This window comes from Panthera pardus, unplaced genomic scaffold (genome assembly GCF_024362965.1).
Source record: "Panthera pardus isolate Hobbes unplaced genomic scaffold, ASM2436296v1 HiC_scaffold_1, whole genome shotgun sequence".
Taxonomy (NCBI): domain Eukaryota; kingdom Metazoa; phylum Chordata; class Mammalia; order Carnivora; family Felidae; genus Panthera; species Panthera pardus.
In genome coordinates, this window is record NW_026526654.1 from 79,869,990 (window position 1) to 79,884,045 (window position 14,056).

The following is a 14,056-nucleotide window of genomic DNA, read 5'->3' on the forward strand; positions in this document are numbered from 1 at the left end:
TGAACTGTGATATCATGACCTGAGCTGAAATCAAGAGTCAGACACTTAATCGACTGAGCCACTTAGGTACCCCTCAGTGATTTTAATTTTAAATGTGAGAGTTTAAAAGGAAAAAAGTAATCTAACAGGTTAGAGTTATATTGTTTTAAGGACCATATGATACTTAAGGAAGTTTGCTTTCCATCCCTAATCCATGACTAAAACAAGAAGAGGTAGGAGAGGGCAGGTTATTTGTATAATTTACTAGTTCCACATTCTCACAAGTAGGTGGCTGGCAGTCTATTTATTTCTCATTTAAGAATAAATATGGTTATCTTTTGCTTTTAAAAGTCCCAAATGACATAAATATACTATTTTAGCATAGAAAAATACCTAAATCTATTTGCACTTAAAATTTATTTTCCCCTAAAATAATTTTAGGAAAAAATAAATGTATTTTCAATGACTATGCCTTTAGTGTTTAGTACTGTCTTTAGTAAATACAGTAATTAAATCGTTACTCGGTCTTTGGATTACTATAACAGCAGTATAAAAATAAACTGCTTTAAAATGTTTAGTACATATAAAAGAGTATAAGAATATGTACATCGTGTTTATATCACATAAAGAGAAAGCAATTTTGAAATCTATGAATCTTAGAGGCCATGATGACTATTTAAATAAATATACCAGATTTTAACCAAGAAAAACTTACTCTAAAAAAATCTAATCTTAACTAAACTGACTTTGAAAAAGTCAACACTTTGGGCAAATATCACAAACCAGCAAAATTTTTTCCCCTTGCCGGTAGGAGTTAAGTGCATTAGCACTAGGAAGATTAAAAATAGTGATTTTGCTAAAACTTAAAGACCAAAACTAAGTATTAACAACTACAGTCAGAATAAAGACAATATTTCATATGCATTACCGGCTAGATATAAAATCTAAAATTAGAACTGTTACATTACTCGCTTATTTGGGAAACAAAAAAAAGATAACCACTCTGTAGGAGATAAGCATACATCCTTTTTTCCCCCACTGAGAACAAAGGAAACAGTACTTTCCTAAGTCAATGACAAAGTAATGCTTCTGGCCTACTCATGAGAAAGAGTAATGTGATAATTTGGATTATGACACTAGTTGAAGATTGTATCATCTATCAATAAAGGTTACCTATACACTGACTAGGTGAGAATACAGCACTGTGATTACTATACGTTACTGCAGGTACTGTAAGAACTCACTGGCCAAAGGGTTCTCTTACGAGTGGAAAGTACTGGAGCATTGTCCAAATTGAGACATTTCACATACTTGGCTATTGCAGAATTGGGACAAATACTGACATCATGGAAATTTAAAAAAACCGCGGTTGGCAAGAAAACACTGGACGGGTGGATCATAGATCTGACCTAATATGGAAATTCCTATAGCCTTAGAGTGTTGCTTGCTTATGACATTGTTTTTCAATTCATTCATAACTAACTCAAAACTGATGTGGCTAAGAAAGGTCATTCTAAGGAAACCAATATTGTTTGCATAATCCACAAAAACTAAGAAAAACACAAAAGCCATTTTTTGGCAAATTAAACTTTCCAAACGATAGTATAAGAGAATAGGGCTGAGGTAATACCAAGAGGAATTACACAGGAATATGTTGAGATTTTCAGGGTTTGACACAAATCAGCCAAACACATAGCAATAACTCATTTTTCTGATCTTTTATAGGAACGAGGTACATACATATGAATCAAGCTGCCAGGCAATTGAAGCTGATCCCTTAAAAATGCTAACACTTTTATTGTTAGTTGCAATAAAAAATATATTATGCTTTTTTTTCTTGATGACTCATGAACCACAATTATTACAATGGGCTACGATAAAAGCGTGATATGATCTCATGCAAAATGGCCCAGGTAACACTGTAGTTTTTTCAGGGTGCTTTGGTTACTTTTTCTTTCCTCTCCGTTGTTGCCAGTCTTTGAGCTTGATATTTCTCACGGCATCAGTGTGTCTACCTCTCTTCCATCTAACAGCGATGTTTTAGGGGTTCGAAAAAATAGCTACCCGAGATGGATAAACTGGGTTAGAGTAAGTAAGTCACACTGAAGAGTTCTGGGGGTCTGTTGCCTGAGTTCTTGTCTATGTTTGGCTAGGTGAGGTTGCTGAGTACACATTTTCAAAACTTTTTGTTTTTTGATAATTGGGTATTTCCATGCTACTAAGTTAGGAAACGCCATCTCTTCTTGAAGATAAAAATCTCTTTCTGAAGATTGTATTTCATAAGCATCAGGGCATCACTGTTGCTTTAAGCCCAACTCTTGGCCTGGATTCGCATTATGTCTCTGGCTCATTTTGCCTCACCTAGGCTTTCGGGATCTTGCCTGATGTGCCTCGGGGTTGAGTAAGATGAAGACGGGTGAACAAGGTGTGACATCACTTTTGGAAGAAGTATATTATTGGTAATGGTCTAACACCACTTTGTTCTAGCCTGCTAAGTAGCGTTATGGGGCCAGATAAATTTAGCAATGAGAATTTTCCCCCGACTTGTTTCCATGACAGAGTCTGGGACATTTTTAGCTCAGCTGAGTTAAGTAAGCTCTATAGTAAAGGGACATTCTAGAATGGAATTTTCCCATTCACAGATGATAGATATCGTAGCTACACGCTCAGAGAATACAGAAAACAAGACTCCTCAAAGTGGTAAACTTCTTTGGAATATTTGTGGCAGAGAGGAAACAATTTGGTTCGTCCGGTTCTTTCTTTGATGCAGTAGTCTGAAACTCATGGACTCCTGGTAGCCCCTGGCCCAAATGCCGGGTAAAAAAGGTAGGGGAGAAAACAATTGAAAAAGACTTGGTTCTTGCCTCGAGGGCGCTTTTAGTCAATTTCAGAGACATGAAACCCATAGCAAAAAAAAGACCTTAGCTTTCTGTAAGCTCACACACAGTCCCTTCCTGAGAATGGAGCTGGGCTGCGATAGGGGAGGGGCTCAAGATCTTATGGTAGAGGGCTGACGTTCACTTACTTAGCTTGTGCCAACACTCCAATGACTTCTGCGTACAGGTCTGCCACGATGTGCATATTTCCAGTGTTAGGACCAAGGTACCTAAATAAGATACGATGAGATGAGTTAGGGATCCCTGGTCATCTAAAAAGAGCCAACTTGTTTTAGTTTTAAGTGCCCAACTTCTTCAAAATTCTAAAGAGACAAATTACTTTACCCTTCTTTGTACTTAAAGTGCTTGAAAGCCAAGTTAATAACATCATGTATTAGACTGTCTATTACAGGATGGAGTGGAATCTGAAAAGGAAAAAAAAAGATCGCTTTAACTTGGAAGACAATATTAAAGATCACATCAGTAATAGTACTTCTGTGATCCTTAGCAATCAATAAACATAATTCATATGACCCAATATTTGAAATTCATGGACAATTTAAAACTTAGATTTTAAAAACATAAGTAGTTTTCAGATAAACCTTATCTAAAAGAAACATTAAATTACTGACCTGTTTCAAAACTTCTATTAATACTAAAGAAAAAATGAAATCAATGGCGAGGTCCCGTCTTTCCATTAAATAATCACGCTGTTGTTCATCACTGAAAAATATAAAATATTCATATTCAGTGGCACTGAAAAAAATTCTCGGAGTGCTACAATTCGCCAGACATCTAGGGCTCATTCCCAGTGGACTGCAAACCAGATTTGCTATTTCAAGATTGCAGGGGTAAATATATGCTAATGCTTTTTGTTACCAGTGAGGTGCAGTGAACTAACACAGGATCAGAATATTTGACTTCAAATTTCAACTTTTCAGCCATGTCAACTCGAGTAGCTATCTGTGAATCTACAAGCTCATCCTGTGGGCTCTTCCAAAGTAACTTTCTGGAATCCTATCATCTCTAGAACAGATACAGACGCAGGGCAGGGCTGTCATATGGGAGGTATATATTGAGAAGCACCTATGAAAGAAGCTACACAACGTAGAGAATAATAAGGACGTAGTACCATGATCAGCTACAGCAGGACTATGGAGGGTGGAGAAAGGTTAGGAGCCATGTCTCTCTCTCTCCCTCTCTTTCTCTTTTGTTTCCATGCCTCTTTCCTCGTGACCTTCTGCCACTTGAAGTTTGTGAAAGAAGAGAAAAGTGAATGGGGTGGTGGGAGAGAGAATGGTTATAAAGCAGGTGGAAGAAGAGGTAGAAAGAAGCAAAGTGGAGTCATTTGAACTCACTCAAAAGTCAGGGAGCTGAATAAGCACTGTCAAAGGACAGAAATGTCAGTCTACCTCCATCCCACCCCCCCACCCCGGGTTCTGCTTATCTAACATACTAACTGAAGGCTGACTGGGAATGGAACAAAGAAAGACAAATTAAACGATGGCTGAGACTCTAAGCACAGAATAGTGGCTACGAGCATTGGCTTTGGTGTGGAACAGTCGTAGGTTAAAATGATGCCTCTTCTATTTACCAGTAACAATGGGAATGATAATAGCAATTACAGAGGGGTTTGCTTGAGTATTAAATAAGATAAAGTGTGTAATATGTTTAGCATAGTCTCTCAAACATGTAAATGCTCCATCCTTGCAATTTTAAGTAAAAGCAATGAGAAAGGAGGACCAGAGTTGGGCTTGTCAGGCAGGTATTTTCAAAATAAATCAAGAATATTAAAAAAAAAGTTTTAATGTTTATTTATTTTTGAGAGACAGAGAGACAGAGTATGAGTAGGGGAGTGCCAGACAGAGAGGGAGACACAGAATCCAAGCAGGCTCCTGGCCCTAAGCCGTCAGCACAGAGTCTGACACGGGGCTCGAACCCACAAATCGTGAGATCATGACCTAAGCTGAAGTTGGACCAACTGAGCCACCCAGGCACCCCAAGAATATTTTCAATATGGAGTATTTTTTTTTTTGCTTCAGTCAAAGGGAATGAGAAGAAAGGAAGGTAATATGTAAGATATAAAAAAGAACTTCTGGAGAAGCTCTATAACCATAAACAAGCCAAGTAAAGGCTGGCGAGTGACAGAATGGGTTAGCAAGGGAAGTTGCAGCTCTAACTCTCAAGGAGAAATGTATGGACAGGGTAGGAGCTCATTCATTCACGATTATTGCAAATAGTCTTGCCAGGAGGGAGAGCACTGGGCCAAACCATCTATCTGAAGTCCTTCAAGACCCACTAGAACTTGGAAGAGCTCCTGCCAGCTGGAGGAGAGGAAAACACATGCAACTGCCTTAAAAAAGAACATTCATCAAGCCTGACCTAGAGATCATAGCATGGAATAAGTAAACAAGATGTTTGAAGACTGAAAGGAAGGAGAACTTTCAAAGATGGCCAGCAGCAATAGAGAGAAAATGGTTGTGTTGGATGGCCAATAAGGGTCTTTAAAAGGGGCCAGAGGACCTTGAGAAAGTAGCAGTTCTTGGCAGGGAAAAAAACTTTAAACCCCGGATTCTATTTTATTTAATAAGCCAATTTATGCTTTCAAATAAAAGTAAGACCTATACTTTTCCAATAATGAATTCAACTTTATTGCTGGTTTGAGGTCTAACTGCCGGGAGCCAGCAGCATCTGACAAATTTATTTGGCAGTCAAAATGTTGATATTATACTAATCTTAGAGATTGTAACCCTAGTACACATCTGTCACACTTAACTGTTTTCGGTTGCTTGTGCTTTTCTCTAAAGTTCCTCTTTTTTTTTTTTTTTCCCTAGTAACAGAAACTCTCATTATTACCTACATCATGCTCTAGATACCCTCATTCTTTTGGCTTTCTCCCAAACACACATTCTTATTTTGGACGTCCAAATGCTAATTAAATGCTGCTGAGTCAAATTTCACTGTCCTGATGCTATATTTGATGTTGGCAATTACTCTGATCTCCTGAAAACAATTAGTAACGTGAGTTTTAAAATACGATTTTCAAGGGTTCCTGGCTGGCTCAGTCTGTAACATGCAACTCTTGATCTCAGGGTCGTGAGTTCAAGCCCCATGTTGGGCATGGAGCCTCTTAAAAAAAAAAAAAAAAAAAAAATATATATATATATATATGTATATATATATATATATACATACACACACACAAAGTAAAATAATATATATATTATATATATAATCATTTTCAATATTTTCAATACAAAAAAATAAATTCATGGAAAATCTAGTTTTAGTAACTAAATTATGACAAAACAGAGAAACAAAACTAAAACTCACTTAATTCAATTAAAACTGCCCCATTCTTCATCCCCAAGGAAAGGTTTAATATCTACTCATAAACTAACATGTAATATGGGAAGAATAATAAAATGATACCATTAATTTATTAATCTCACAGTCTGAACCAATTTTAGAATTGAGACTTTACCTTTCAAATTTGATATATCAAAAAAATATTTGTGAGAAGAGACTGCTAATTAGTATGAGATTTCTTTTCAGGGTTATGAAATGTTCTGGAATTAGTGGTGATGGCTGTACAACCTTGTGAATATACTAAAAAACACAGAATTATGCACTTTAAAAGAATGAATTTTGCCAGGTATAAGTTATATCTTAATAAAAAATTCCCTGTCTTCAACTAAAAAAGGATTCAATATAAAAAGTTATTAATTTCTCTTCCAAACAAAATGATTAACAAATGATTGAATCTTGCATAAACTCAAGCATGTTATAAAATGAAATCACAACTCTGGATGAAATGTAATTCATTTCATGACATTGAGAAGTGGATATTTTTAAAAAAGCATTAGAAGTGTCAAGAAATAATGAGAGACATAAATCACTCACAAGAAGTAGTTAATATCTGATTTTCTGAATGATTCATTTCTGTCTTTACTGTTTTAAAAAGTGCACCATCAATTCATATGGAGATGTTTTTAAAATAATCTTTTTTTTAAGAAAAGGTAAATATAGTCAACTTTCTTATATTTACTTATATTTCAAACATATGAATTCCATAGATTTATGTAAACTTTGGGGGGATGGCACCTTCATTTGACAGTAAAAGAATCTTAAATTTTATGGTTGCTAAAGGGTTCATGTAGCAGCAAGTTCCACTTTTCAAATCAGTAAGAGAAGGGGGAGCACAGAATAATACAAATGTCGGCTGCAAGGGAAGTTCGAGATGAGGTAATCTGACTTCCCTGTTTCGCTAGTGAAGAGACGAAAGTACAGAGAGGTCGTGAGCTGCCCAAAGTCACAGGGCTCATGGATGGCACCTCCAGGCCTACTGCTAAGGTCCTGTCCAGCCTCCTTCCCATGACGGCACACCAGGCACTCAAAGTTACTGACAAGGACTAGACAGCACCATGTGGGGCCTGATACAGCCTTTCTGCTTTTAGGTGCAGACTGGAAGAGAGAGGGCTCAGGAAAGTAGCAAGGTAATCTAGGGCCCTTTACACCTGCCCCCACCAATGTCAAAATAAGGCTGAGTGTGTCTTTTCAACCTGTGACAAGTGGCAGTGACTAGCACTCCCACTGCTAGACAAGGGGCCACCTGTGCCACCTGCTAGGTATCCATGTGCACCTGCTAGGTATCCATGCATAGGCAGGAAGATTTAGATGATGCATAAATCCCATTTTGATTTATGTTTCTGAAAGAAAGAAAGAAAGAAAGAAAGAAAGAAAGAAAGAAAGAAAGATCCTCATAATTCCTACACATAAGAAATGTACCTTTTTGATTTATTGCTTGTTCTTGGTCTGTATTCATGTGATTCATCCTCAATGCCATTTTGCCTTTTATACCAGTCAAACAATGTACGCAGAATGGAAGGCAGGCAGTACTCAGAAAGGGAGCTCATTGAGCTGATGACCTACAGAGAAAAAGAGGTGATAAAAAGGCTTTGGTGGCTCTGGCAATTACTGAAATACTTTTCATTTCACAAATAACTCCAAGCTATATTTCTTATTTATCACACGTTTCCCTTAACAATCTTTATGAGTACATTCCCAAGAGGCCAAATCTTATAATGTTTACAGATGTTCCTTATATAATAATTTTGTGGTTCAAGAAAGTTAATTACTTTGACTTCCTTTCATTCTAGAAGTCAGATGTTAATTGCACACAGGTTATTCATGGACTGCAGAGAAATTATTTTCCCACACCGTCCAAGAAGTACAGTGCCTTGTACTCCTTAGGTCTCAAAAATGCTTGTTGTAGAAATAAAAACATTAATTGACACAATCACATTAATTGTTTAGGGGAAATAAGCAAGCCTAGCTCCCAAACAAACAACCCAAGTGGTAATGTAACATAATGTATGGTTTTCTGCCCATAATCATTCATTCACTCATCTGAGGTAGGCTCCAAATTAGACTCAAGAACCAGCAGCAATAATTTATTGTCTATCACCTTGAAGGCAAACCACTCCCCTCTTTTTTAAACAACAAACATGTCTTTGAGAGACGAGTTATTCCAATTTCCTTTTCTGGAAAGATTCATGATGTTTTGCTACTTATCATGGAAAAAATGAACCTCAATTGCCATCTCATACCATGTACAATGATTAACTGAAAAAAATCATACTATAAAAAACCTAAACTGTAAAACTTCTGAAGAAAACGTAGGAGAAAAATCTTTGTGACTCTGGGTCAGCCTAGGATTCCTTAAGTAACACATCAAGAGCAAAGTCCATGATAATTTGAAACTGAAAGTCATCAAAATTAAAAGATTCTGTTCTGGGGATGAAAGGTTGGTTCAATATTCACCAAGCAATAAACATGATACACCACATTAACGAAATAAAGGATAAATAATCATATGATCATCTCAGTAGATGCAGAAAAGACATTTGACAAAATTTGACATCATTTATGATAAAAATGCTTAACAAAGTGGGTTTAGAGGGAACATACCCCAACATCATAAAGGCCATACGTGGAAAACCCACAGATAACATCATACTCTGTGGTGAAAACTGGGAGCTTTCCTTTAAGATCAGGAATAAAACAAGAATGTCCATTATTCACCAGAGTTCTAGAAGGCCTAGCCACAGCAAGCAGATGAGAAAAATAAAAGGCGTCCATGTTGGTAAGAAAGAAGTAAGGCTGTCACTAATTGCAGATGACATGATACCATATACACATGATATATACATATCATATACATATATGTATGGCTATACACACACCGTATACATGGTATGGCTATATACATACATATATATATAACCCTAAAGACTCCACTGAAAAACTATTCGAAGCAATAAAGTAATTCAGAAAAGTGACAGGATACAAAATCAATACACAGAAATCAGCTGCATTTCTACACACTAATAACAAAGTAGGGAAAGAAAAATTAAGAAAACAATTCCATTTACAATTGCATGAAACAGAATAAAATACCTAGGAATAAACTTAGTCAAGGATATGAAAGAACTATTAGGACATTGATGAAAGAAATTGAAGAATTTGACACAAAGGAAAGATATTTCATCTTCATGGATTGTAAGAATTAATATTGTTGCAACATCCATACTACTGACAGCAATCTACAGATTCAATGAAATTCTATCAAAATACCAAGAGCATTTTTCACAGAACTAGAATAATAATACTAGAAAAATAATGCTATTTTTATGGAACTTCAAAAGATACTAATTGGCCAAAGCCATCTTGAAAAAGAAGAACAAAGCTGGAGGTATCACAATTCCAGATTTGAAGATACACTATAAAGCTATAGTAATCAAAACAGTATGGTACCAGCACAAAAACAGCCACATAAATCAATGGAACAGAATAGAGAGTACAGAAAGAAACCCACGCTTATATGGTCAATTAATCAGTGACAAGGGAGGGATGAATACAAAATGGGGAAAAGAGTCTCTTCAATAAATGGTGCTGGGAAAACTGGACAGCTACATGCAGAGGAACGAAACTGGACCACTTTCTTACACAAAAATAAACTCAAATTGGATTAAAGACACTTAAATGGGAAACATAAAACTACAAACCTTCTAGAAGAAAGCATAGACAGTAATTTCTCTGACATCGGCTGTAGCAACGTATTTCTAGATATGTCTCTTCGGGCATGGGAAACAAAAGCAAAAATAAACTCGTGGGACTAAACCATCAACAAAATGAAAAGGCAACCTACTGAATGGGAGAAGATACTTGCATATCTGAGAAGGAGTCAACATACAAAATATATTAAACACTTCTACAACTCAACACGAGAAACCCACCAAACAATCCAACTAAAAATGGGCAGAGGACCTAAACAGACATTTTTTTTCCAAAGGAGACAAACAGATGGCAAACAGATATGAGAGAGAGACAGAGAAAGAGAGAGAGAGAGAGAGAGAGCCCACACACAAGTGGAGGAGGGGCAGAGGGAGGGAGAGGGAGAATCTTCAGCAGATTCCACACCCAGCATACTAGCATAGAGCCTGACGTGGGGCTTGGTCTCATGACTGTGAGATCATGACCTGAACCAAAATCAAGAGTCAGACGCTTAACCGACTGAGCCCCCCATGTGCCCCCCGACAAGATTTCTTACAGGCAAATTATGACCTGCGGTGCCAATGAGACAATGATAACATAGGCATCTCCAACACTGCTGATAGAAGAAAAAAGTTGGCACAACATATCGGGAGGAAATTTGGAAATGTGATCAAGAACTTCATAAATGCTTCTCAAGAAGCCCATTCCTAGGAATTTATCTCAAATACATAATTAGAGATGAGTAAGAATGTTCAGGACAGCATTATATTATAGAAAAAACGGGACATCTAAATGTCCAACTATATATCTTAATACAATGTGGAATGTGAGGCAGACTACCTATGAAACCATTAAAAATCACACTTCAAAAATATCTAATGACATGAAAATATTCATCATATGTTACATGGAAGAAGAATGAAAAACCGTTTAATTGGTGAGGTTTGCACTTGGCACGGACACTACGTAAGTATGCATATAGCAAACACAACCAGGGGTAGGTAAACCAACATACTGAGAGTGCATGTAGACCCCGCAGGTTGTCAGGACGGAGATCACTAGAGGCAGGGGGTAGGTGAGAGTTGAAGAGGAATGAAGGGAGGATTTTACCTGGGCCTTTTTTAGAAAGGGGATAAATTTGAGACAAGAGTCAAGAAGAAAGCTAAGCAAAGACTCAAGGCAGGAAGCCTATGGTAATGAAGGTGCAAAAATTGTTTGTTCATAATAATTACAGTGATTAATTTAATGAAAGTTTTGATTGAACCGAAAGAAGACATATTTGGCTGGTGCAGGGACTTGGGTATATCGGAGAGAAGAAAAATAATGTTGGAAATTTTAAGCTGGAACTAAATCAGAGAAGTTACTTAATGCTAGTCTGAAAAATTACAGTTTTCTTCTCTAGAAAATGGGAAGCCCCTAAAGATTTCTGAATAGGAAAATGTGCCCATAGAAACGTTGGGGAAGTTTAATCCAGCAGTGATGTGTAGGTTAGACCAAGGGCGTTTGCCAATAGAGGTGGTCAGTGCCAACAGAGGTGGTCAGAACAGACACACACACGCGCACACGCACACACATGCAGGCACACACGCACTCTCGAATTGAATGAGGTTACTGCAACAGTTCCAGGCACACAGTGATCACAGCTTGAGCCGGGAAGTGGCAGGAGAAATGGAAAACCTTAGTTAACTTAAAATGTTTCTGTAGTTAAGCAGGCGAGGCTTAACTTCTTTTTATAAAGGAAACTAGAGCAATGGGAGTTGAAGAGCTTCCTGTCAATGGGACTTTCCACTGTCACCTTTAAAAGAAGCTCCAAGATTGAACAGAACAATTATGTGTCCTTCCTCAGATTCTGTGTCTTGAGAGCCTTATTTCTTGCTGTCTTGTAATTATGGTTATATGTACATACACAAAATTGTACATTGTCGCTAGCTATGGTTTAATAGAAGTTAAGTATCAATAGGCTATTGCATTCTGCCCACCCTGTGAACCGAGTCACCATCAGTTTTTAATTGAAAAATATCGAATTATTTTTTTAAAAAGAGACCCTATCCTCGCTCCCCCCCACACTGTTAATATCCACAGCCACGACGTATCTTCCCGTTGTTCCTGTGGATGTAACAGTGGTAAATTTGGGGAACGAAGCAAATTAGGCATGTCAAGGGGATAATTTACTAGTTCTCTCTAAGCTACCCAAGCACAAAAAAGGATACTTCTCCAATCACTACCATCTAAGATATTTTGAATTGGGGACTGAAGGGGGTTCCTCCCAGAAGGGGAAAAAACCCAGAATCTGGAGTCCTTCACCATAGGTTAATTCTGCCTTAATTATCACATGTGTAATAAAATCCCCAACCATCTACTATCATATTTCAGTAATTCAAAAATACTTGTGTAAGTCTGGACAGGACTTAAGGAGACACGATGACTAAATATGATGTGGTAACCTAGACGGTATCCTGGAACAGAAAAGAGATATTTGCGAAAAACAAATAAAACAAATCCAGAATTTAGTTAATAATGATGCACTGATGTTGGTTTCTTATTGTGACAAATGTACATGGTAACGTAAGATGTTAATAAAAGAAATTGGGTGTGGGAACAGGACAACTGTCTGTACTTTCTTTGCAAGCTTTCTGTAGATTAAAAACTATTCAAAAATAAAAAAAAAGTTTATTTAGAAAACACCTATGTGGGAGATTTACATGCTTCTGTCATTTACTACAGACCCAAAAAGGAGATATAAACCTACATTTGTCCCCTAATTGTCTCTGGGTAGAGCTCACAATGTTTAGCAGTTTCACTCACTTAGATGTAACCCACATTCTCCATAGAGAATGTCAATAGTATTCTTTAAACCTCAGCCATAATTTTTTTTTACCCATTAAAAAGTCATCGTGAAGCCATTCTTGGTATTATATCTACTGGGCATACTTTCCACGGCAAATACATCGAGACCATCATAGAAGAGAAGAAAGGTCAGCACTGGGTGGATGTGTGTGTTTTTTCCATCTCTCTGTTACTGCCCTGTTACTGTTAAAGTCCAGGCTTGTCAGGAAGGAAGGGTGGAATTTGCAAAGACCTGGCCCTCAAAGCTCAGGAAGGGAGGAAGGTCTAGCTGGCTTCTTGGTTACTCAACTCCTTCATTTACGGGAAGCAGAGCCAATGGCGAGATGAATTCTAGCTCTGTGTTGCTGTTGAAAGGGGGCAGGCCCATTTACAAAGATGTTCTTGTTGCATTTAAATGATCATATTCTTCCATCATAGATGAGCTAGGTACTGTGGAGCTTGAGGAGATGAATTGCACAGAATCACAGAACTATTTCATACTGGTGTTTTGCTTTGGGGGGAGGGGATAGAGGGGAATACTAAATGTACTTTGCAAATGTTTTCTTAATGTTTATTTTGGCATTTTATGTATAAATAGGCTGAAAGAGACTGTCCATTATGCTGTAGGGAAGGCATTCATTTTTCATAAGCATTTTATTATAGTTGCTGAATGCAAAGAAGGAAACTTTACATAAATATTTGAGTGATTATTCGGTGGAGTCATTCCGTATCTTCCAGTAACAAGGTTGACTTGCCCCGAGTGGTGTGTTTAGTGAATAATTTTAAAGTAACTTCATTGATAGTTTAATTTTTCAAACTAGTTCAGGTGGCCAAGCCCCGGGGGGTCAGGTTACTGTCTATGAACTACCACAAAATGTTGATCTGTGGAAGTAATCCAAATGCAATTTTTTTACTGGATCATATATCGTACTAGTGCTAGATTATAGCAATCAGTGATGACATATACCAGAGGCTTAAGAATATTACAAAAACTTAAAATTATACAAATCTGTGTATTACATTTTTCATGCAAATTAGGAAAAGATCTTTATTATATGACTTTGATATCCTGGTCTATTTTGTGGAACACCACGTTCCACGGGAGAATAATTTAAGAACCACTGAATAACACTAATGTGAATCCAGCGTCAGTTAGTTTGTTTTTACTCTTAATTGCTTACGTTTTTCACTTCTACGTTTTAAATAGATTTTGATGAAATTGTAGCATTAGAATCAGTGTTGAAGCACTAGAATTTCACCTGCTTCCTTTCCAGAAAAATTATTACTGCCCAAGATAGTAAAAAGTTATTTTCACCCTA

The 14,056-nt window shown here is 37.1% G+C and overlaps 1 protein-coding gene across 8 annotated transcripts in view; it reads right to left on the reverse strand.

Moving 5' to 3' along the window:
- Positions 1-14,056, reverse strand: part of FRY (FRY microtubule binding protein) — a 441,494-nt gene that overhangs the window by 166,034 nt on the left and 261,404 nt on the right. For 7 of the 8 annotated variants that reach the window (XM_053900511.1, XM_053900505.1, XM_053900498.1 and 4 more), the window contains 4 exons: positions 7,644-7,783; positions 3,488-3,578; positions 3,201-3,280; positions 3,005-3,085 (listed from right to left, as the gene is read on the reverse strand). The exons of the other annotated variant lie outside the window; for it this stretch is intronic. In XM_053900511.1, the coding sequence (XP_053756486.1) occupies positions 3,005-3,085; positions 3,201-3,280; positions 3,488-3,578; positions 7,644-7,783 (392 nt within the window). The remainder of the gene's footprint in view (positions 1-3,004; positions 3,086-3,200; positions 3,281-3,487; positions 3,579-7,643; positions 7,784-14,056) is intronic. 8 annotated transcript variants of the gene reach the window in all.